We start from the raw sequence: 21,626 nt of genomic DNA, 5'->3' as shown, positions 1-21,626 counted from the left end.
TCACTCTGCAGCAAATTGTTACAGATTTCTAAGGAAAATTATTGTTTTGTTTTTAAAAAATAAAGCAACAGGGTGTATTTTTTTTTTTTTTTTTAACATAAGAAATCTGAAGGCAGTTGCCAGCTGACCTTGATTTGGGAGCTCAGGCATGTCAAGACAAACATATATGGGCTTGTCTTGGCCTTCTACCTCATGGCCACAGGAGGGATGCTGGAGCTCTAGCCATCACCTTTGTGAAGGTAGAATGTGGGGGGAGGGACAATACTAGGTCTATCTTCCTCAAAAGTAACTTTTAAACTCTGTATATAATGCAAAGCTAAGAAAAAATGAATTTTGTATTATTCACATCCATTTTTATAGGCAACTTTCCCTATAGAATTTCTACTCTATAAATCCCATTAATCATCTTTGTGATTTTCATACAGAATATTTTTCTCACCTTTAATCTGTCTTACTATCTAGTATCAGTAACAGCATTATTTTCTCATTTGGAAAAAAGTGATCAAAAGACTTCAATGAAGAAATAAGGAAAACAATGTTTAATTGTCTACATAAAGTATCATGAGACCATCACTAGATATTTACATTCTATGACTTTTGATAAAGATAGACACTAATTCAACTTTAGTCACTGGACACACTTAAGCAGATAATCACAACAGGGTACAACATTTTTAATGGCAATAAAACATCTAATTTCATCGAGTTCTGTTTTCAGTTCTTACCTTGAAATGCTAACACACAATTGACTGTTGATCCTTCTACATAATGTTCAGGCATAGGGGACCATAAAAACGTGTAATAATCACGAGCAGTACTCCATCCAACCTAAAGGAGAACAACAAAAAAGAAGATATTATAAAGTAAGTGGCTTAATATGAGTGATATCTTACAGCATATTGTTTTTTACTGCATCCTAAAGTTAAAGCATGCATTAATATGTTTACAAATCATGAGCATTTTAACAAGCACTACAAATTTTTATTATAATTCTTTATTAAGCTATAACCTACTGCTATAAAAATCTATTTAACCATAGAACTTCTACGTATTAAAATGCAATTTGATATCCAATTTCCCATGGAAAATCTTAGTACACATATGATAAAATATAAAAACTTATGTTTCATTTAAAATTTGATTTCACTAAACGTTAAGTTTTTAAAAGTTATTTTATGCCTCAAATTTAAGTGTTTTTTTAATTAGATTTCTCCTTCTTCCTAAATCCACTAATTAAATTTCACTAGTCTCTCATCTTTAGTAAGTCTTGCCTACAGGCATGGTAAATTTTGTAAAAATTTATTTTTACTTTTATTCCTAAGGTGTTCACACATACAAAATAACCACCTATATCCCATCAATCTCTAAAATATTTCCAACTTAACAACATGAACATATACATTACATATCTCAGTCTGTTATTTTCCACATGAACAGTACTATGGTAATATTAGATGTGTTTTAAACAGATACTAAATATACATTTGCCAGTATATCATGGCTTCCATGATGGCTCAGTGGGTAAGGAATCCACTTTCAATGCAGAAGACACAAGAGACTCGGGGGTTCAATCCCTGGGTTAGTAAGATGCCCTTGGAGGAGGAAATGGCAACCAACTCCAGTATTGCCTGAAAAATCCCATGGACAGCAGAGCCTGGTGGGTTACAGTCCAAAGGGTCACAAAGAGTCCGATGTGACTGTGCACACACGAGAGATTATGCACCATCCACAGGGTTTGATTATACATATGTTCTGTAATTCTGATTGACCTAGGATTAGATATTCCAGACTACTGAAGATGGAAGTATCTTGTATTACTATCTTTAGTCTCTAAAGGAGTGTTTTCAAACTGTAGGTCACAATCTAGTAGAGTAAGTGGTGATTCAATTTAGTAATTCATACCCACATTTATTTTTTAATTAGAAAGAATTAGCATCAGAGTGCATGAAGGCTAAGTATTGCTTGATGAAAAGTTCTTTCAGTATGTATTTACATGCAACTCTGCTGGGTCAAATCACAGAATTTTTATTTATTTCTGTGTGTCATGGTCAAAAACATTTGAAAGAAGTTTAAGGAAACCATCATGTAAGTGATTTCCCTGACCTAAGGCTCAGTTTTTTTTTCTCTCAGAATTATTAGAAGGATTAAATTAGATAATAAACATAAAAGCAGCACTTGGCAGAGTGCCTGACCCATGATGGGCACTCCATAAAAGGTAGTTTTTGCAAGCACTGTATGCTGTACTGATTAAGAGCAAAGAAAATAAGGTCGGACTGCTGAAAAAGATCACTTACTAGTTATAAGATTTCAGACAAGTTATTTTTGTTGCCTCCTCTTTAAAATGGAGATAATAGGGCTTCCCTGGTGGCTCAATGGTAAAGAATCCACCTGCCAATGCATGAGACACAGGTTCAGGGAAGATCCCACAAGCCTTGGAGCAGCTAAGCCCATGGGCCACAACTATTGAGCCTGTGCTCTAGAGCCAGGAGTCAGAACTACTGAAGACTAGACACCCTGAAGCATGTGCTCCACAAGAGAAGTCACAACAATGAGAAGCCCATGCACCGCAACCACAGAGCAGCTCCTGCTCTCCACAACTAGAAAAAATCCTGTGCAGCAACCAAGACCCAGCTCAGCCATAAAATACACACATAAAATGAAGATAACTAACACTCTCAAAGGCTTGTATGTATATCAAATGAGGCAAGCCCTGTAAAGACACTTGGCACAATGCTGGCACATGAGTGTCCATGAAATGTTACCATTAATACCCAAGGACACATAACCTATTAGGGACAGTGATCTTAACACTAAAATGTTCTGTCCCTCATTCCCTATCTCCCAATGCTTCTAACATCTCCTGAAAAAGAACACATCTGAAGTAGTCCCCAAAACATAAACCTGGTACAAGTTATACCTTGCATTCTTTGTCCCCATGCCGGTCCATATGCTAGTCTGGAAAGAAATACTATTCTAGAGCTACATCTTTTTTGAAAAACATCTCCCTAACTGAAGAGGCTCTACCTGGACCAGGTGGTTAGAAGACATGCTTAGTGAGCCATATATTTTTGACGGCAGACACACAGAACTGCTAATATCACAATTATATATATCTGATTCAAGAGGCACAAGGAACAGCAGTAATAAATACATTTACTGTTTTTGAAAAAATACTACCCTTATCTTACAAATTAAGAAACTAGTAGAGGGCATGGACGAGGACGGCAGTGCTGGAGCTGTGGTAGAGTCCCTAGGGGGCAGTCCTGGAGGGGACGGCTTTGTCCCATCTGCTCTGGGAATCCGAGAGCATTGGGATGCTGTCTGTAAGAGAGAACTGCAAACTTTCCAAGAATATGGAGATACAGGAGAAATCTGGTTTGGAGAAGAGAGTAGGACTCAACTAATAAGGTGGATGCAGAAACACAAGATTTCATTGGATGCTTCAGTGCTTGATACTAGAACTGGTGTTTTCCTGGTTCAACTTGCAAAATTAAACAAGAATAACACGAAAGAAAAAAATGGTAAGTGTGTTCCCTTTAAATAGGATTAACATTCTAGAAAAACATGTTGCTATTAATCATTAGTAAATTCTGAAAGGAAATGTAAGGAAGATCAGAAGGACAAGTTTATGAGGTAAAACTACAGGTACTGATAAATTCTATAGAAACCACAAGAGAAAGAAACATTAGGAATGAGAGCACACAGAGAGCATTTGGAGAGGGAGAGAGGGGGAGAGGGAGGGAGGGAGGGAGAGAATTGGTCTGGTTTTGGGGGAGATGTAAATGGAGACAGACACAGGACATGAAGGAAGTAAGGCACTGAAATAAGTTTGCTGATTATGTACATATGAATACAAAACCTAAAAAACAGTTTAAAGATGAGCCTATGAATTTTTAAATTCTAGAAAAACATACACCAAACTTAGCAACAGGTAATTCTGGGGAAGGTGAGGGTACACTCTGTAAGGGTATTAATTTTCTTTCTTATGTATATACTGTAATTTTCAAAAATCATTACAAGAGTAAAGGTCCTTCTTTTTTAAAAGGAAAGAACTGCAAAAATGCCTAGATACACACAGGGAGATGCAATGCTGATTCTAAGAAATATCATATCATAAACAACATAAATGTCCCTCCATGAGATAAAATTTTACAGAGCTACTTATTAAGTGGCTACAATCATAAGTGAAAAATTCAGGACATAAAAACGTCATATACTACTATTCCAACTATTTTCAAAATATATGCATTCAAAAAAGACAAAGTATTCTCCCTTTAGTTAAAAGGAAAAAAAAGGACTGAAAGGAAACACTTTTAAAACATTAATAATGGTAACCACTCCTAATAGGTAGGGAGACTAGGGTCTGATCCCTGGGTTGGGAAGACCCCCTGGAGGGCATAGCAGCAGACTCCTGTATTCTTGCCTGGAGAATCCCATGGACAGAGAAGCCTGGCAGGCTACAGTGTCAAACATAGACTAAAGCAACTTAGCGCACAGGCACATAGCTGGGCGATGGGACTGCTGGTCATCTTAAATTTTTAGCATTTGCATCCCCTGTTTTGTTCCAAGTTTTCTAAAATTACGATAATTTTTACAACAGAATATTTTTTAAAAAACAAAAAATAAGAAAGGACTGGAATGGAGACAGGGCAGGAAGACAGCAGAAGCAGAATGAAGACAAATATGAAAAGGAAAAGAGAAACAAAGAAGAGGGAAAAAAAACTTGAAACAAGATATTCAAGTACAAAATCATTGCTCAGTTTCACTTTTCATACCAGGAAATTAAACTTTTTAAATCTGGTTGTCAGTAAGGATTCAGTGAGAATAGTACCTTACTGGGAAGGCTGGTTTTGCCTATGTGACTCTGGACAACATGACATAATCACTCTTGCACTCCCAATTTCCACAACTAGAATAGAATCTCTGAAACATGAGAATTGTTATAACTCCTTTACAGTTAAAAAAAAGTCTCAAGGACCTTTAGTTTAAATTATTTTAATTATAAGTTAATTTAATTTGTACCAAGCATAGCCTAAATATAAATAAATTCTTAAAAATATTTATGGTCAAGACCAAATCAAATTGATGGTAATAAAACAAATACAATGGGACATATTAAATATTTTATTTCAATTAATGTTGGGTTTGATAATAGATATGACATCATGTACAGTTCTCAATCTTTTCCTGTTTTTTTTTTTTTTTACTTCAATCCTATCACTCATAAAATGCACACAGAACTTTTTAGGAATTCTGTTGTTAACTTTGAAAAACTAGATCTCTCACTTAACCAAACTGCCAAGAACAATTCTTGAAGTTTTACATGTGGTTCAAACATTAGCTCCAAAGTTTAATTTGGAGTGACCAAGACACTTCTTTCTGGACCTCAGTTCCCTCATCTGCAAAATGGTGAGTATAATGCTCTCATGAAAGATCTTTGCAAAGTATAAAGAATAAACAAACATGCTACATGTTTTAGTTATAATTTAACCAAAACTAGAGAAGAGAGTGGACAAGGAAATGGCAACCCACTCCAGTAATCTTGCCTAGAGAATTCTGTGGACAGAGGAGCCTGGTGGGCTTGTCCATAGGGTCACACAGAGTCAGACACAACTGAAGCGACTTAGCATGCATGCATGCATTGGAGAAGGAAATGGCAACCCACTCCAATATTCTTCCCTGGAGAATCCCAGGGACAGAGGAGCCTGGTGGGCTGCCGTCTATGGGGTCACACAGTCGAATACGACTGAAGCGACGCAGCAGCAGAGAAGAGGGAGAAAAACTGAAGGGAAAAAATGAAAATCTCCAACCCAGTCTACATCCCTAGTCTGGCTTCACTCATTCCCCTACCCAACCTGGACTTCATGGTCAGTTAACCATTTCAGTAATGCACCTAAAACCATGCTAGTATCCTTGGCCTTCTTGACTTCTCTTTCCAAACTCGCAGTGTGAATAATACCCACTTTAGGAATTCACTCAATTCTAGGTGCTCAATCTCTAGACAAACAAAACAGCTGCTCAACAATCTCCTGGTTAACCTACTCCCATTCCCCATTCTTCCACAGTAGCAAGACCAAATCTTCTCCATACTCAAGATCCCCACACCCCCAGCCCCACTCCTCATGCCAACTCAGTGCATGATCTTGCTCCTTCTCACTGAGTACATTTAATGAATGAGTTTCAGTCCCAGTGCATTCAGTTAATTGCTGACAAACCTTATAGATGCTTCCTATGGATTATTACCCACAATTGATCCCCTTCTCAAAGGCCTGCATTATCTCACCTAGAAATTAAGATGGTCTACACATTCTCTGTGCCTCCATTCTAATTCCAATTTATCTTATTCAGCACTGTAAGATTAAAGTTCACTTCTAAACTCTATTACTCTCTGCTTAAAAGCTATTCCTCAACTAAATATTAAAACAATCGACAACATGATCCAAACAAACTTTTCCCATTCATCTTCTAAAACTGGTACCTGTCCCAGGAAAATTAAATTCTTTAACATTTTCTGAAGCACACAATACACTTTCCCTTCATTCCTTCCCCTTAGAGTTACTATCTAGGCACTTTCTCCCTGCCTGCCTTGTCAATATATCCATCAAAATCATTCTAGACAGCAACAGGCAGTACATATCAAGTACTTAAAAACATTCAATGCCATAAACATCGTAATTCCTTTTCCAAGAACTTATCCTATGAAATAAATGGACACAAAATAAAAAAATACAGTCTGTATTAAGCACTGTTTAATGGTAAATATTTATAAATATTTCCATTAATTTCACAATGCATCAACAGCATATGTGTATACTTTTTATAGACAAAGTATAATTATTATTTACAGATATATACCAATATGTTAACAATGCTTATTGCTAGGTAATGGTATTAAAACATGATTTTTTTTTTCCCCTGAGTTTTCCTGTGCAGTTTGAAGTTTTTACTACACGCTTAAAGTTCCCACTGAGTTTTAAGTATCATCCAGGCAGAAAGATGGAAAGGGTACTCTACTCAAATTTATTTATTTATTTATGTAAGTACTACTGCTTAAAGAAGAGTTAACAGTCCTTGGAGTGCACGAGAGACAATACATTAGCATTATGAAAGCCAATAATAAGCAGGCAATGTAAAAAAAGGAAGCTATAAATCAGGTCTTATAAAGGAGCCCTATTTGGCACCCTAAGTTATTTGGTCTTGGCATTATCCCACAGAGCATGAAAAGCCACTTAAACAAGAGGAAGATATGTTCAGATTTTCATTTTCTATTACATATACAGCATTTTGAAGAACAGATAAAATGGAGGAGCAGCATTAAGAATGAAAGCAGGGAAAACAGGAAACCTATTGCAATCGTCTTAGAAGGAGATAAGGAGGGCATGAACTACAGCAGTGATATTAAAAATGTGGAAATAGGCAGTAAAACTGACACAATTGTGTTTGGCTGGATCTGATGAGACAGTCATAAACTTTTGGCATAAACAATAGGTTATTAAAAAATGGGAGGGGGGACCAGAAGACAAAAGTAAGTAGTCTGAAAAGAAAAAGTAAAGATTTATCTTCTTGAAATACAATTTATCACACATCAGCCGACATATGCGGACTTCTCACTGCACATAATGAAAAGTCTGCAAACTACTTAGCTTAACACTGAAGGTCTTCCGGGGAAAGACCGACACTTCATCTCCCTCTACGTCACTACCTCGTTCTCATTAACATTCTCACCCCTGTGCTTTTGCTTATGCCATTTTCCTGCCGGCAATGCCCTTTCTTCCCTCATCTCATTTCCCTGCTCTATTCTTCCTCTCTGTCTCACTCTTCAAGAAAATACCAATTCTTAGTGTCTTTAACTTATTTATCTCTTATGTAAAATTAAAAATGATACTGATTTCATAATAAGCTTACAATTAATGTATCTTCATACTTGATTTTGACAAGCCTAAAGAAAAGAGAGTAAATAACTCACCAATCCAGCAACGCCAAGTGATGAGAGATTCAAAAAGGTACTGAAATATCATTAAACGCCAGAAATTTGTTTTATCCCATACAGTTTTTCTGCCCTCCTCACTCTATTAGGCCAGACTTTTACTACTTGATACTCTCGATGTACCTAATTCTAGCAGCTACTTTTATTTCTTTCTACTTTACTATTTAACTTATACAGACCACACAATCAAAATTTCAATACCTAACGGTCCTGGTTTTAACAAGTCATATCTAAAATAAAAATTGTTTCTGAGGGAGAATCTAGAATAACCCAAGAGAAAAGTAAGTTTTACTACCTGTACATTTACAGCATTACTTTGCTCAAAGGACATTCTTATTTTCTGGTTCTCCATTACATTCTGAAGACTTGAAATTGCCAAAAAACTTCCACCACTATAATGATCATCTCAGTGTAATTTTCAACTAAATATAACACATAATGGCAAAATATTAGAACTGGGACTCTCGCCATCAACGAATTTACCAGTCATGTAAAACAGAATACTCTTATTAAAGCACGGGACAATATGAAGAATATTTTAACAATGTGGGACAACAGAAAAGATAATAACACAGCTGTAGAACTGTACAAAATTAATTACAAATGACAAGACTGTAAATGATATAGCAAACCAAAGGAAAAGATCACTTTTTTTAAGGCAAGGAAAGGAGAAAATGGGAGAAGAAAAATTTGAAAAGAATTTTAAGTCAAACCATTTGATCACAGAGAGGAAAGTCTGGTGAAATGAAGTTCCTAACATTTGTTGTGCACCACCCGGCACTCTTCAAATATTTCAAGTTTACATAATGTTTTATATTTGACATTTATAAAAATAATCCTTAACATAGAGCTAAGACAAGTATAAACTAATTGTGACCCTCTTAAGAAGAAAATAAGAGTGCCTACATGGAAGAAATATGCAGAAAGTTCTCTTACCTTGAATATACCAACCCAATCTTTTGGATGTGGATGGATATATGGAGTTAAAGTATAATGACATTCTAAGTGTGCATTAGGAAGATAACTCTTGGCCACATTTTGAAAGATGACATGGGCAAAGTTGGAAGTCTGCAATGGAACTTCTTGAAAGGATGTCATTGTGAATCTGAAACAAGTAAATTATACATATTTAATGATACCAACTAAGAAAAAACTCATAAAAGAAAATTTCATGGATATTCTCAGAGAATTATTGAAAAGACATACTTCTTAAATACAGGAACTCCTTTAGATATGACTAAATATAAAAACACAAACTGGGAAGTAATTAATTTATAAAATGGTTCAGAAAGTTACACGAGTTAAAAAAACTTACAAACCAGACTTTCACCTCTCCTGCAAAGCCTAGCCCTCTGCTTCTCTTGCAAACCAAAAGCAGTGTTTCTATGTTGAACCCCTGAACTTGCATCACTTTCCTCCCTAATCCAACCTATTGCATCCCTCCACACTAGGTTCTAGGCTCCTATAACCTCAAGCCTAGTCAACCTCTGTCATGCATTCCTGACCCACATTCATGATCCCCAGCTTTTCTGAACCCCAGCTACATATCAGAATCATTAGGGGGTCTTAGAAAAAGACAATGACTTTTTGGGACCTGGGCACTGCATGCAAGTGTGTGTATACGCATTTCTTTTAAGCCTCCCAAAGTAATCTTAATCCTGTATACAGCCAGCACAGAGAAATACTATTTAGACCCTGACTCAAACTATCAATTTAAGTCTCCATTAGCAGCCCTCACAGATTCCCAGACCTGGGCTGTCTTCTTGGGCTTCTGGTACACACTTGTTCAAATCTCTCAAATGATGTAAAATCTCAGTTGGTCTACTTGAAATAGTTCAGCCTATTTGTTCATCTCTACCTATACCAATTCTACCCTTTCATTCTATCTTGATTCCAGCATTACTGTACCCTTTCCATACAGTTACTGATTACAAATACATGTATCTTTAAATATATAGTGTCAATGAAATACATACCATTGAGAATCTATTATAGATTCAGTGAGTGCTCACTAACTTAGTACTAGCTAGCAGATGAATGGTGAAAGTGGCCTATAAAAATCTTCAAAACCTAAATGTTTTCCATATTATTTGCTCTATTTGTGAGAAAAATGATACAATTTACTCAAAAAATCTATCTCTGCAGTGTGTCAGACTCACTTCAGTCATTGTTTCTACCATACCACATATGAAACAATGCCACTGATACTGTGGCACTTGCTTGAGTCATCAAAACAAGAATCTCTGTTAATAATGGGAAAAACCGGATTAAGACATTTGCTAACCAAATCATTCTAATTTACTTTACAAATCCATGAAGTTTCTATGGAAGTAACACTAATCACATTTTTTTTTTTCCAGCCACACTGTGAGGCTTGCAGGATCTTAGTTTCCGGACCAGGGACTGAACCTGGGCCAAGGCACTGAAAACATTAGAGTCCTTACCAGTAGACTACCAGCAAATTCTCAACACTACTCACATTTTAACAATTACTAAGAAGTCTTTATTTCTAGGAAGATCTAAGAAAATATGCTTTTCCATGTTTCTTTTGTTGATCTGAAATACTAAAGCTGATCTTTAAAATTCTGAAATAACACTTCAGAAAACGTCCAATTTTGTGTCTTCTCTGCTTCTGTTATGGTCAAGATACTGCTTTGTACTTACAGGATATACAATATACTGGACATCCCACAAAGAGACTGTCATTTGTGAACCCGAAAGCCACTGTGACAGAATACCAGGCTGGATGTCTATCGGCCCTTCCCACCTGAGGTTTGCCAGGATTCTAAGGTAAAGAGAATTCATTCAGTAGTAAATTTCCTGTATCTCGGCACTAACAAAAAGGCTTTATTACCAACAACCCTACTTCACAGAAAGACTTAACAGTCAGTAGTCTCCAGCTGGCAACCTAAAGTCTTCAGGAAAATGAAAAGGTAGCACAACACTAGGAACTTCCTGAAGTAAGTGTTCATTACTTTGTTTCTTTGAATAGTTTGAGCAAATCTGGGCCCAAAGGGATGTTATGATGTTAGTGAAACCACTAATGATTATCTCCATTCAAGTTCAGTGGCTTCCTAGAAGAAAAAAAACCCAAAAGCTCTTGATTCCAGTTTTGAAAAAATGTTCACTACTTGTTATAAAAAACCCATGAGAAAGACTATAGCTAAATTAACTGAACCAAACTCTTTTAGATACAACTACCAAAACTGAGACAAGTGAAAAAAAAAAAAAAAAACTGAGACAAGTAAATCAGTAATGTTCTTCTATGAAGAAAGTGAGTATTTAAGTTTCTCTGAGGAAGATACTCAGCAAGAAGAAAACAAAGTTAGCTTAGGATGAGTTTCCCATGTTGTACATTAAAAGGCATTTAAGAATGAAACTTTTTTCCTAAAGTAAACTAAATCAACAAAGCAGTATATGTTATACAACAAGGTAGTGGAGGTTAAACTTTTGTTTAACCTCAATTACAACAGCGTTTAAAAATCAATAATTAGACTTTTACTTCACTGAAAAGTTTTTAAGATATAAAATAACATAAAGGTATATACACATATGTGGGCGTCCCAGGTGGCTCAGTGGTAAAGAATCCGTCTGCCAAAGCAGGAGACATGGGTTCGATCCTTGGATCAGGAAGATCCCCTGGAGAAGGAAATGGCAATCCACTCCAGTATTGTTGCCTGGAAAATTCCATGGACAAAGGAACCTGGTCTTTTATGAAATTCCATGGGACTGCAGAAGAGTCGGACTCAACTTTGCAACTAAAACAACAATACACATGTATTTATATATATACATGTGTATATATGCTTATAAATGTATCAAAAGGGACTAAAAAGCACACACTATAGTCTTTATTCATGAGAGCTATGTGTGAAAAGAGGACTTAAGAGAACTTCAACTTTTAACTCAATTACTGAATTTTTACCAGTATATTGAATGTACTAGTTTCATTATTTTAAATAAACACATTAACAAGAAATTTCATTTTTAAACCCTCTCCCCAAAATTACAAGTTTTTAATACAAAACTCTATCAGATATTAAATAGATTTATGATGCTTATAAATCTTTAGAGTAAGATAATTTGCAATTATCCCATTAATAACAAACCTTCATTAATCTCTAACACTAACCTTTTTAAACATTTCATTCTGACTATAACTACAGAAATATTTTTACAAAAGTCATTCCATTCTCATTACTTAAATTAATTTAATTCTAATGTAACTTCTACTCATAAAAAAGTTAACAAGGATAAATGTTATCTGAATGTAACTACAACATGAATCAACCCATTTTAAACAGTAAAATACCTAATTCCCATACAGTTTATGTTTCATTCTTCACACAGATAAGAAACAAGAGTGAAAAGATGGTAAATCTTTTAAAATCATTTAAAATTCACTGAGAATGTTAATGTATCACAATGATTCACATGAAATTTACACACTCTGCCAGGTCACAGGCGCACACACACACAGACCAACATATACAGACCCACACACCATCCAGTGGGGAAGTAATGTGCAAAGTCACTGCATCACCTTGTGGTAGTGTTTGGGAAGTGTAGCTTCACTGACATCTTGAGAAATAGAACAAACTCAGCCTCAGCTGGAGAGAGGAAATACAATGCCTACCACAAAAGTAGGAGTAGCTCTACCATATTAAATTTTGTTTCCCATTCTCTATAAAGTACACCTATAGAAACATGGCAAACAAAAAATAAATAAATAAACCAAACCGGACTTAGCAAGAACAAGAGTAAGGGCGACAGAAAGAGCAAAGGGGATCAACTGTATGCTGGCAGATGGAAACTATATTTTTGGTGGTAAACATGTTGTAGTATATACAGAGTTAGAAATATGTTATACACATGAAATTAATGTAATAAACCAAAGTTACATAAGTAAAAAATAAAAAATACATGAGAACAGTTCAACAACAACAAAAAAAAGCAGACAGACATATCTGGCTGGGAAACAAAGTCTGAAATACTTTTACGTGCTGTCTGCAGTGCCCTCTTCCCTGTTTTCTACTTTATTCACTAACATCTCTAGGGTTCCTTTTACATGTTATGCTGTAAACTTTACTCTGTTAAGTCTTTGGTCTAAAATCCAATTTTTGTTATTTTTGAGGACTCATCAATATCTAAGGAATAACAGACAATATGCAGTGGGCCTTCAGGTAAGCTAAAATAAATTGAGGGCGGGGGAATTTCATTGTTCATTTCTTCCTCTTGCAACTTTTTCAAGGTCAAGCCTGATATGGCTTTTCTGGTAGCATTTTTCCAGTGACTTCTGATACTCATTTTACTTAACTAGCCCAAAATGTGTAAACCTTAATCAAATGAAGTAGGAAGTTGACCATACTAAGAATTTCTGTGCATTAAATGTAACAGAAACTTAAAACTTTCTAATTTGGATCTTTTATATAATTTGCTAATTCAAGAATTTCTGTGCATTAAATGTACAGAAACTTAAAACTTTCTAATTTGGATATTTATATAATTTGCTAATTCAAGAATTTCTGTGCATTAAATGTACAGAAACTTAAAACTTTCTAATTTGGATATTTTATATAATTTGCTAATTCTAACACTTAGAATTCAAAAAGAGATAAGATAATTTTATTCTAGGTGATACTATTATTATGGTGATTGTATTTTTTTCAAAGTCCTTACCAGTTAAAGATGATAAATTATAGGTGAAATATCCTGATGTCCACGATTTGCCTTAAAAAACTCCAGGGGTGATAAACCAAGATTAGCAAAATAGTGAGTCCTTAAACTCTTCTCTTTTTGGGTATTTTGAAAATTTCCATAATAAAAGTTAGTAAAACCAAAGTAGACAAAGACTAGTAATAAAAACTCACATATGACCTTTTCAATAAAAACACATTACACACAGTGGTTGAAATACTCAGTAAAAAAATTTTTTTTTTATTTTCTGTTAATTATATATGAACTTTCAAACTTATCTCCGAACAGTTCTGGAAGAAACTGAGTATCTGAAGGGAAAAACTACAGCTAATATTCTAACTGCTTCCAATTACTCACATTTCTGCTCAAAGACTATCAGCTGGCTTACAGACCAGAAAAGAATTATCAGCGATCCTTCTGGAAGGCAGAAGCAAATCCACCAATTTGTCAGTTTACACACTTAACAGTCCTCCCAATCTCCAGAACTCTTACAGCTGAGTACCACTATTCATTACACTCTGCCAGGTGTCATGCACACCACTTACTTTTGTTTTAAATAAGGTTTCTAAAAAGCTGTGAAACTGACTTTTTATTATATTAGAGGGGAGGGAATCTTTACCTTCCTGTAAGAGTTTGAGACAAACTAAACTTTAAAAGGCCAGAGGTGGATACAGCCAAAATTTTACCTAGTAATATAGAAATTCCAAAAGAATGCAATCCAATAAACTTCACATGTGAGGCAATGCCCCCAAAGCAGTAAAAAGGGAACATGGTTAAGACCTTTCAAAAATATTTAACATCATTAAAAAAGGTCGAAACTTAAGAATTCCAAAATACCTGTTATTTTGTTAAGTAAAGGATATTTACCAGTTAATTCTATGCAAATAGCTGCAGCCATAATTGTATAAACAGGGGTGTGCAATTTAACAATGGAATGACTAGAAAACGTAATCAAGCATTCTTTCAAGAAATCAACTTTATCCTTGATAAGAACAAAACGAAGGCCCCTTTCCATACCCGAATAGCCCACTTTAAGATTACATGTTACTCAAATAATCTCTTGAAACGCTTTTGGAATTGGGCTCCAAAATTACAATTAGTAATTCCTGCCATGCAGCTATTCTACAACTAACGAGAGTTGAAAACTAAGTTTTCCTGCCCCTGACACAAAAGCGATTCATAATTACTTTGTAAAACCTAAAATATACGTAGAAAATCAAATGTCACGGCGTTCTCAAACAAAATGATTACCAATAAGGTAATATGTTTAACACACACACGCATACTAATCTCTTAGCAAAGATTCCCCAGAATGACGAGCGCCTGTCGGGACTTGTCCACAACCTGCGGACCTCCGGGGTGTTGGGAGTGTTGTGAAATCAGGACAAGTTGCCTAAGCAAAGACAAACAGGACTCTCCTCTACTAAAATTTAAGATCCCCTCGAGCACAAGGCGTGACAGTCATTTATTTATAAGCAGACAAGAAAAGCGTTCACTAACTCTACAGCCCAGGTGATGTTGGAGATCTAGCACAAACAGCTAACTCCGCCCACGGCCCGCGGCGCACGGAGTCCCCGCCTCCTAATCTACTGGCGACTCAACCAAAACACTTGGGTTTCACTCCGCACGGGCGAACCTGAGTGTCCCATTTCGACAAGACCTAGATGTTTTCCTAAGCTTACCTACCCCAGCAGCCCAGACGCTACCAACGAAGCACTCACCCAAGAGTAGAGCCTCCGGCAAAGCACTTTCTTTTCCGGGGGTCTCTAACTACTCGTCCCCAGCCAAAGGGCCCACATCCCACACGGCTCCTCTAAACCGCCAAGGCCTATCCCAGGGCCTCGCCGCCCTGTGGGGCGGCCACCCGTCGCTTTTTCCAACTCCTTTGATAACCAAAGCTGTCCACACTCCCGTCACAATCACAGTCCGGGAGGAAAGATTTGTCCTCGAGAAGGAAAGCATCGTCATTCGGCAGCATCGTCACCACGGAGACCATTCCCGAGACTAGTCAGGCCCCTAGACTCCAGAACTGAGGGGCGTATCACGAGCCCCGACAGAGCTCCAGGGGACGTCCGCCCCACGCAAGGCCCTAGGGCGGGCTGGGAAAGGCGCTTACCGAGTGAGGAACTCCCGGGAAGTGGGGTGTGTTAAAGAGGTTTCAGAGCTTCAGTCGCCATCAGCCGCCGAACCTCTTCCGCCACCACAGCCTCCCTCTACCGACCGGCTACACCTCCCCACACGGCCAAAAGCCGGTGACACGTCACTTCCTCCCATGGACCCGCCCCTTCCGCCGCCGACGTCGCGAGGAGTCGGTCGGGCCTAACCGCTGAAGTGTCAATCTGGTAGCGCCCGGCCGTTAACCACCGTAGCTGCGGACGGTGGACTCCTCGACCCTAATAAACCCGAAACGGCCTGTTCCCTGGTCTCGGCTATTCCTCCACTTTCTTCCTCTTCGCCGCTTTCTCTCAGATACCTGTGGCAGCCAAACAGGATCCGTTTAGATAATGCATTTTTGACGTAACTTACCAGTTAAGTGGAAAGGTTAGTCCAAAGATATAGGGACTGGTGCCGTGTCATTCCCTGGATGTTTATAAATCTAAGCGAACCCAGTTATTCTGTGGCTCGGAAAGTGGACAGTCGTAGAAGCAAAGGAGGATCACGCGCCTGGGGCTGCTGCAGCCCCTCACTCCTGGGCGTTTTCACAACTCCTGGTGGTAGACCAGTCCGGTGCTTGCTTAACTAAGGAATTTTGTTCTCTGAAATTTCGGTTTCTCCTAGGAGATTTTCAGTTCTACTTCTCTATGATTCTATTTCCTCTTGTTCCAGCAGTGACCTAGTTCTATGAGTTAACTGCTTTTGTTACCTGTTAGTCTCTGTGCGTGAATGTAGGTAGCCCTGTATTCTCTGTTCAGTTGTAATTTCTAAAGTCACTTTGTTATGTAGTTTACCGCCTTAAGAGTATTCAGTTTAAATCCTAACTCCACGGAAGCAAGTGCATTCTGTTCTAATTCCTTATATTCCTGCATTGCTGTAAAGCTCTTGATAAAATTTGCAACATCACCAGTGAAGAAGGGATAGTAAATGAGATCAAGTCAAATGTTGAAGCATCTCCTAAATTCACGAGATACAAAATCTTCAGTATCCTTTACTTCCACATAATAATCAGATAATGTCTGATTATCTGCCGACTGATTTGTTTCCTAAATATTGAAATTTTTGAACTTGGTATGGTTCTGTATATCACACTTGATCACAGATTTCAGAAGAATCTTTACAGATAAGTACCAATCTCTTTTTGAAGATGAAAATGTTGTGATAATTTCAGTATTCACTGGCATTACTGGTAGCAACCTTCAAGTAGTAGTCTGTGTCTCTTAAGAAATGTAAAAAATAATTTTAAAGAAATGTAAATACAGTGAACTTAATGTAATTTTTCAGAAGTATCACTCCATATTTTTTAATCACATGACTTATTTGCATGTATTACCACCAATTATAAGTTAATGAAGTCAGAAAAACAGTATTCCCACCTTTAATAAAAGCCATATTGGAAAGTACTTTTGTGTGTGTATTTTTAATTTGTTATTTTTCATAATTTCTTGAATTTTTAAACCTTATTTTCCCCTTGAAGGTATTAGTTCAGCAACTTTAACTTGCTTTAATCCCATTAATAATGATCCCAAGAATTTTAAGACAGTGTTTCTCCCAGCAGGAGAAATATATGTCCCTTCAGTATTTAACCGAATTTTTAAAAATTAGCCTATTGTATGTATAACAGTGTACAAGGGATAAAAGGGATGTATGGATCCACAGTCCCTTCATAAAAGGATTTGGGCCAGATAGAGTTCAGAATTCAGAATTTTTCAGATCTTAGAGAAATGTACCTGTGTTACATAATATCCCATAAGGTGTGGGGCAGCACTCTATAATCAAGTTAATTTTTTTTTTCAGAACAAATTATGAATACGACACCACTAAGCAGGAAAATAGAATGTATAGTCTTCAGATCAGGTTTTGCCACTTTGCCATCATGAGTTCAAGTCAAGTGTTATTGACAAATGAATTCAGGTCAGGATAGGTTTTGCCACCAAATGTTAAGAAAACATTTGATTTTCAAAGCAAAGAGCTTTCCAAAAAGCATTACAAAATAGTGAATGCGGGATTGTAAACCTATTCAAAGAACTATTGGAAAGAAACTCCCTCAGCACCCCGTGATGTTTCTGGAGCAATTACAATTTCAAGCACTTTTAAAGCAGTTGTGCTAACCTAGCACTAACCACCTAACCTGTGTTTTGACTGGGAAATATCTAAAAGACACTGTTCCTCTATTAGAACTTATGATAGCAAAGGGAAGAAAATAAATCCATGAAAATGTAGATGACAAAAGTATAAAATATAGTATAAAAAAGTATAAAATAAGATATTCAGAGTTGTTAGAACTCATTTGAGCCTTGTGTTAAACAATACGCTGCTTCTGGTAGAGATAGGTCTAGACTATTAAGTACGGTTTTGTGGAAGACATGGAAGAAAACTTCAAGTCAGGATATAAGGGCCTGGGCAGAGGGGTCAGGTAGGAAAGGGTTGTTCACAAATTATAATAATTCCTGTCTGTGGGGTACACAGTGCTTTCTAGTCACTGCATAGGTCCTTAGGTTGTCTCCATTCCTCACAGCAACCCTGTAAATTTTTATCCTCATTTTGCAGGGGAATGTGGCTTCAGAAAACTGACTATGCTAAAGCCTTTGACTGTGTGGATCACAATAAACTGTGGAAAATTCTGAAAGAGATGGGAATACCAGACTACCTGACCTGCCTCTTGAGAAATCTGTATGCAAGTCAGGAAGCAACAGTTAGAACTGGACATGGAACAACAGACTGGTTCCAAATAGGAAAAGGAGTACGTCAAGGCTGTATATTGTCACCCTGCTTATTTAACTTATGTGCAGAGTACATCATGAGAAATGCTGGGCTGGAAGAAGCACAACCTGTAAGCAAGATTGCTGGGAGAAATATCAATAACCTCAGGTATGCAGACAACACCACCCTTATGGCAGAAAGTGAAGAGGAACTAAAAAGCCTCTTGATGGAAGTGAAAGAGGAGAGTTGGCTTACAGCTCAACATTAGGAAAACTAAGATCATGGCATCTGTTCCCATCACTTCATGGGAAATAGATGGGAAAACAGTGGAAACAGTGTCAGACTTTATTTTTGGGGGCTCCAAAATCACTGCAGATGGTGATTGCAGCCATGAAATTAAAAGATAATTACTCCTTGGAAGGAAAGTTATGACCAACCTAGGTAGCATATTAAAAAGCAGAGACATTACTTTGCCAACAAAGGTCCGTCTAGTCAAGGCTATGGTTTTTGTATGGATGTGAGAGTTGGACTGTGAAGAAAGCTGAGCACCAAAGAATTGATGCTTTTGAACTGTGGTGTTGGAGAAGACTCTTGAGAGTCCCTTGGACTGCAATGAGATCCAATCAGTCCTTCCTAAAGGAGATCAGTCCTGGGTGTTCATTGGAAGGACTGATGCTGAAGCTGAAACTCCAATGCTTTGGCCACCTCATGTGAAGAGTTGACTCATTGGAAAAGACCCTGATGCTGGGAGGAATTGTGGGCAGGAGGAGAAGGGGACAACAGAGGATGAGATGGCTGGATGGCATCACCAACTTGATGGACATGAGTTTGAGTAAACTCCGGGAGTTGGTGATGGACAGGGAGGCATGGCGTGCTGCGATTCATGGGGTCGCAAAGAGTCGGACACAACTGAGTGACTGGACTGAACTGAACTGAACATGGATTGAAAATTAGAAATGAATAAATTCACATAGGTGTGTTATAGAAGTGTCATTATTGGTTTTGAAAGCATGTAAAATGAATTGTCTTCATCTTTGAAACAATGGCTTATGTTGGTATTAAAGGTACCCATTGCTAGACACTATCCTTTCCTTAAAAAACTAATAGATCTGTAAACCTTTGTTTAAAAAAGTGCTTTTAAAGACAAGATTTGGACAATGGTATATTTTGGATAAACAGAAAATTCAAACACTAAAGTAGAGTGGTGTACTTCCTCTTACCCTATGCTAGGAGATAGTTGATATTTTCTCACTCCTTATAGTTTACCTATCATTACTCTCCCAACTTTGAGTCGCATGCCAACCAGTTAAAACCCCTCTCCCATTGTTGTTGCTGTTGTCTGCTTGAAACAGGAGGGAAGGGGGCAAGGCACAATCTTGGAAAGCATGACATAGCCCAAGGACACAACATAAACTGATTAGAATCAAATGGGTCCAAGATGACAGACAAGCCAACTTCAACCTGACCTTGATTGTCACTATATGCTCACTGTAACAGATGAGCAAGCGAAGTGATACACCCAGAGGTGCCATGACACTTCCAAGACTGACCATCAAAGATCAGAAAGTCTGCTGTGACTCAATTCCTGGAAATCTCCCCCTCTTCCTGAAAATGTTTGGAGAAATTCTCCTACTCATTAGCCTATGAAATTACCCAGCCTGTAAAAGCTAACTCCACGAGGACATGTAGAGGCTGCGCTGGCCTTCTGCAATGCCCCACACTCGTCTGTGGAGAGTATGTCTCTCTGAGTAAACCCACATTCTTACCTAATACTTTGTCTCTCATTGAATTCTTTCTGCAATGAGACATCAAGAACATGAGATTCATTAGGTCCTAAAACAAGGTCTGTCATCTCAATTGGAAGACCTGAGTTGGAAGAACTCAGTTTTGACTGGGTTCAAGTTCCAGCCACATCAGTTCAACTCCCAAGCAGGGTTTTTGGCTGGGCCCCAGTCCTGGTGGTTCAGATGGTAAAGAATATGCCTGCAATGCAGGAGACCCAGCTTCAATCCCTGGGTTGGGAAAATACCTGGAGAAGAGAATAGCAACCCATTCTAATATTCTTGCCTGGAGAATTCCACAGACAGAGGAGCCTGGCGGGCTACAGTCCATGGGGTCACGTAGAGTTGGACACGACTGAGTGACTAACAGACAGTCATAGCACATTAGTTTAAGTCCCAATGTAAGGTAAATGGTTTCTTCAGCTCAGTTCAGTTCAGTTCAGTTGTTCAGTCATGTCTGACTTTTTGTGACCCCATGGACTGCAGCACGTCAAGCATCCTGTCCATCACCAACTTCCAGAACCTACTCAAACTCATGTCCATTGGGTCAGTGATGCCATCCAACCAACTCATCCTCTGTCGTCCCCTTCTCCTCCTGCCCTCAATCTTGCCCAGCATCAGGGTCTTTTCCAGTGAGTCAGTTCTTTGCATCAGGTGGCCAAAATACTGGAGTTTCAGCTTTAGCATCAGTCCTTCCAATGAATATTCTGGGCTGATTTCCTTTAGGATGGACTGATTGGATCTCCTTCCAGTCTGAGGGACTCTCAAAAGTCTTCTCCAACACCACAGTTCAAAAGCATCAATTCATCAGCACTCAGCTTTCTTTATACTCCAACACTCATATCCATATACGACTACTGGAAAAAACCATAGCCTTGACTAGACAGACCTTTGTTGGCAAAGTAATGTCTCCGCTTTTTAATATGCTGTCTAGGGTAGTCATAACTTTTCTTCCAAAGAGTAAGTGTCTTTTAATTTCATGACTATAGTCACCATCTGCAGTGATTTTGGAGCCCCCAAAAATAAAGTCTCTCACTGTTTCCCTATCTATTTGCCTTGAAGTGATGGGACCAGATGCCTGATCTTAGTCTTCTGAATGTTGAGCTACAAGCCAACTTTTTCACTCTCCTCTTTCACTTTCATCAAGAGGCTCTTTAGTTCTTCTTCACTTTCTGCTATAAGGGTGGTATCATCTGCATACCTGAGGTTATTGATATTTCTCCTGGCAACCTTGATTCCAGCCTGTGCTTCATCCAGCCCAGAATTTGTCATGATGTACTCTGCATAGAAGTTAAATAAGCAGG

The 21,626-nt window shown here is 37.7% G+C and overlaps 1 protein-coding gene and 1 long non-coding RNA gene across 6 annotated transcripts in view; one reads left to right on the top strand and one right to left on the bottom strand.

Annotated features, from left to right (window-relative positions):
- The window catches only part of TAX1BP1 (Tax1 binding protein 1), an 85,166-nt gene extending 69,255 nt beyond the window's left edge, over nt 1-15,911 (bottom strand). For 3 of the 5 annotated variants that reach the window (XM_020869761.2, XM_070467825.1, XM_070467823.1), the window contains exons 1-3: nt 15,801-15,911; nt 8,924-9,092; nt 726-828 (exon numbers count right to left, since the gene is read on the bottom strand). In XM_020869761.2, the coding sequence (XP_020725420.2) occupies nt 726-828; nt 8,924-9,085 (265 nt within the window). In that variant the 5' untranslated portion in view covers nt 9,086-9,092; nt 15,801-15,911. Of the gene's footprint in view, nt 1-725; nt 829-8,923; nt 9,093-15,405; nt 15,512-15,800 lie in introns of those variants that run through there. The other 2 variants (XM_020869762.2, XM_070467824.1) reach the window with 2 other exon arrangements.
- A 58-nt stretch (nt 15,912-15,969) lies between these two features.
- LOC139035206 (uncharacterized) lies at nt 15,970-19,737 on the top strand. Its single transcript, XR_011487814.1, has 2 exons — nt 15,970-16,225; nt 18,389-19,737. It is a non-coding gene; the product is annotated as an uncharacterized lncRNA (long non-coding RNA).
- The last annotated feature ends 1,889 nt before the right edge of the window (nt 19,738-21,626 follow it).

The sequence above is a fragment of the Odocoileus virginianus genome, chromosome 1, assembly GCF_023699985.2.
Source record: "Odocoileus virginianus isolate 20LAN1187 ecotype Illinois chromosome 1, Ovbor_1.2, whole genome shotgun sequence".
Taxonomy (NCBI): Eukaryota; Metazoa; Chordata; class Mammalia; order Artiodactyla; family Cervidae; genus Odocoileus; species Odocoileus virginianus.
Note: the sequence above shows the minus strand (reverse complement) of the source record. Positions and strands in the feature narration are given on the sequence as shown.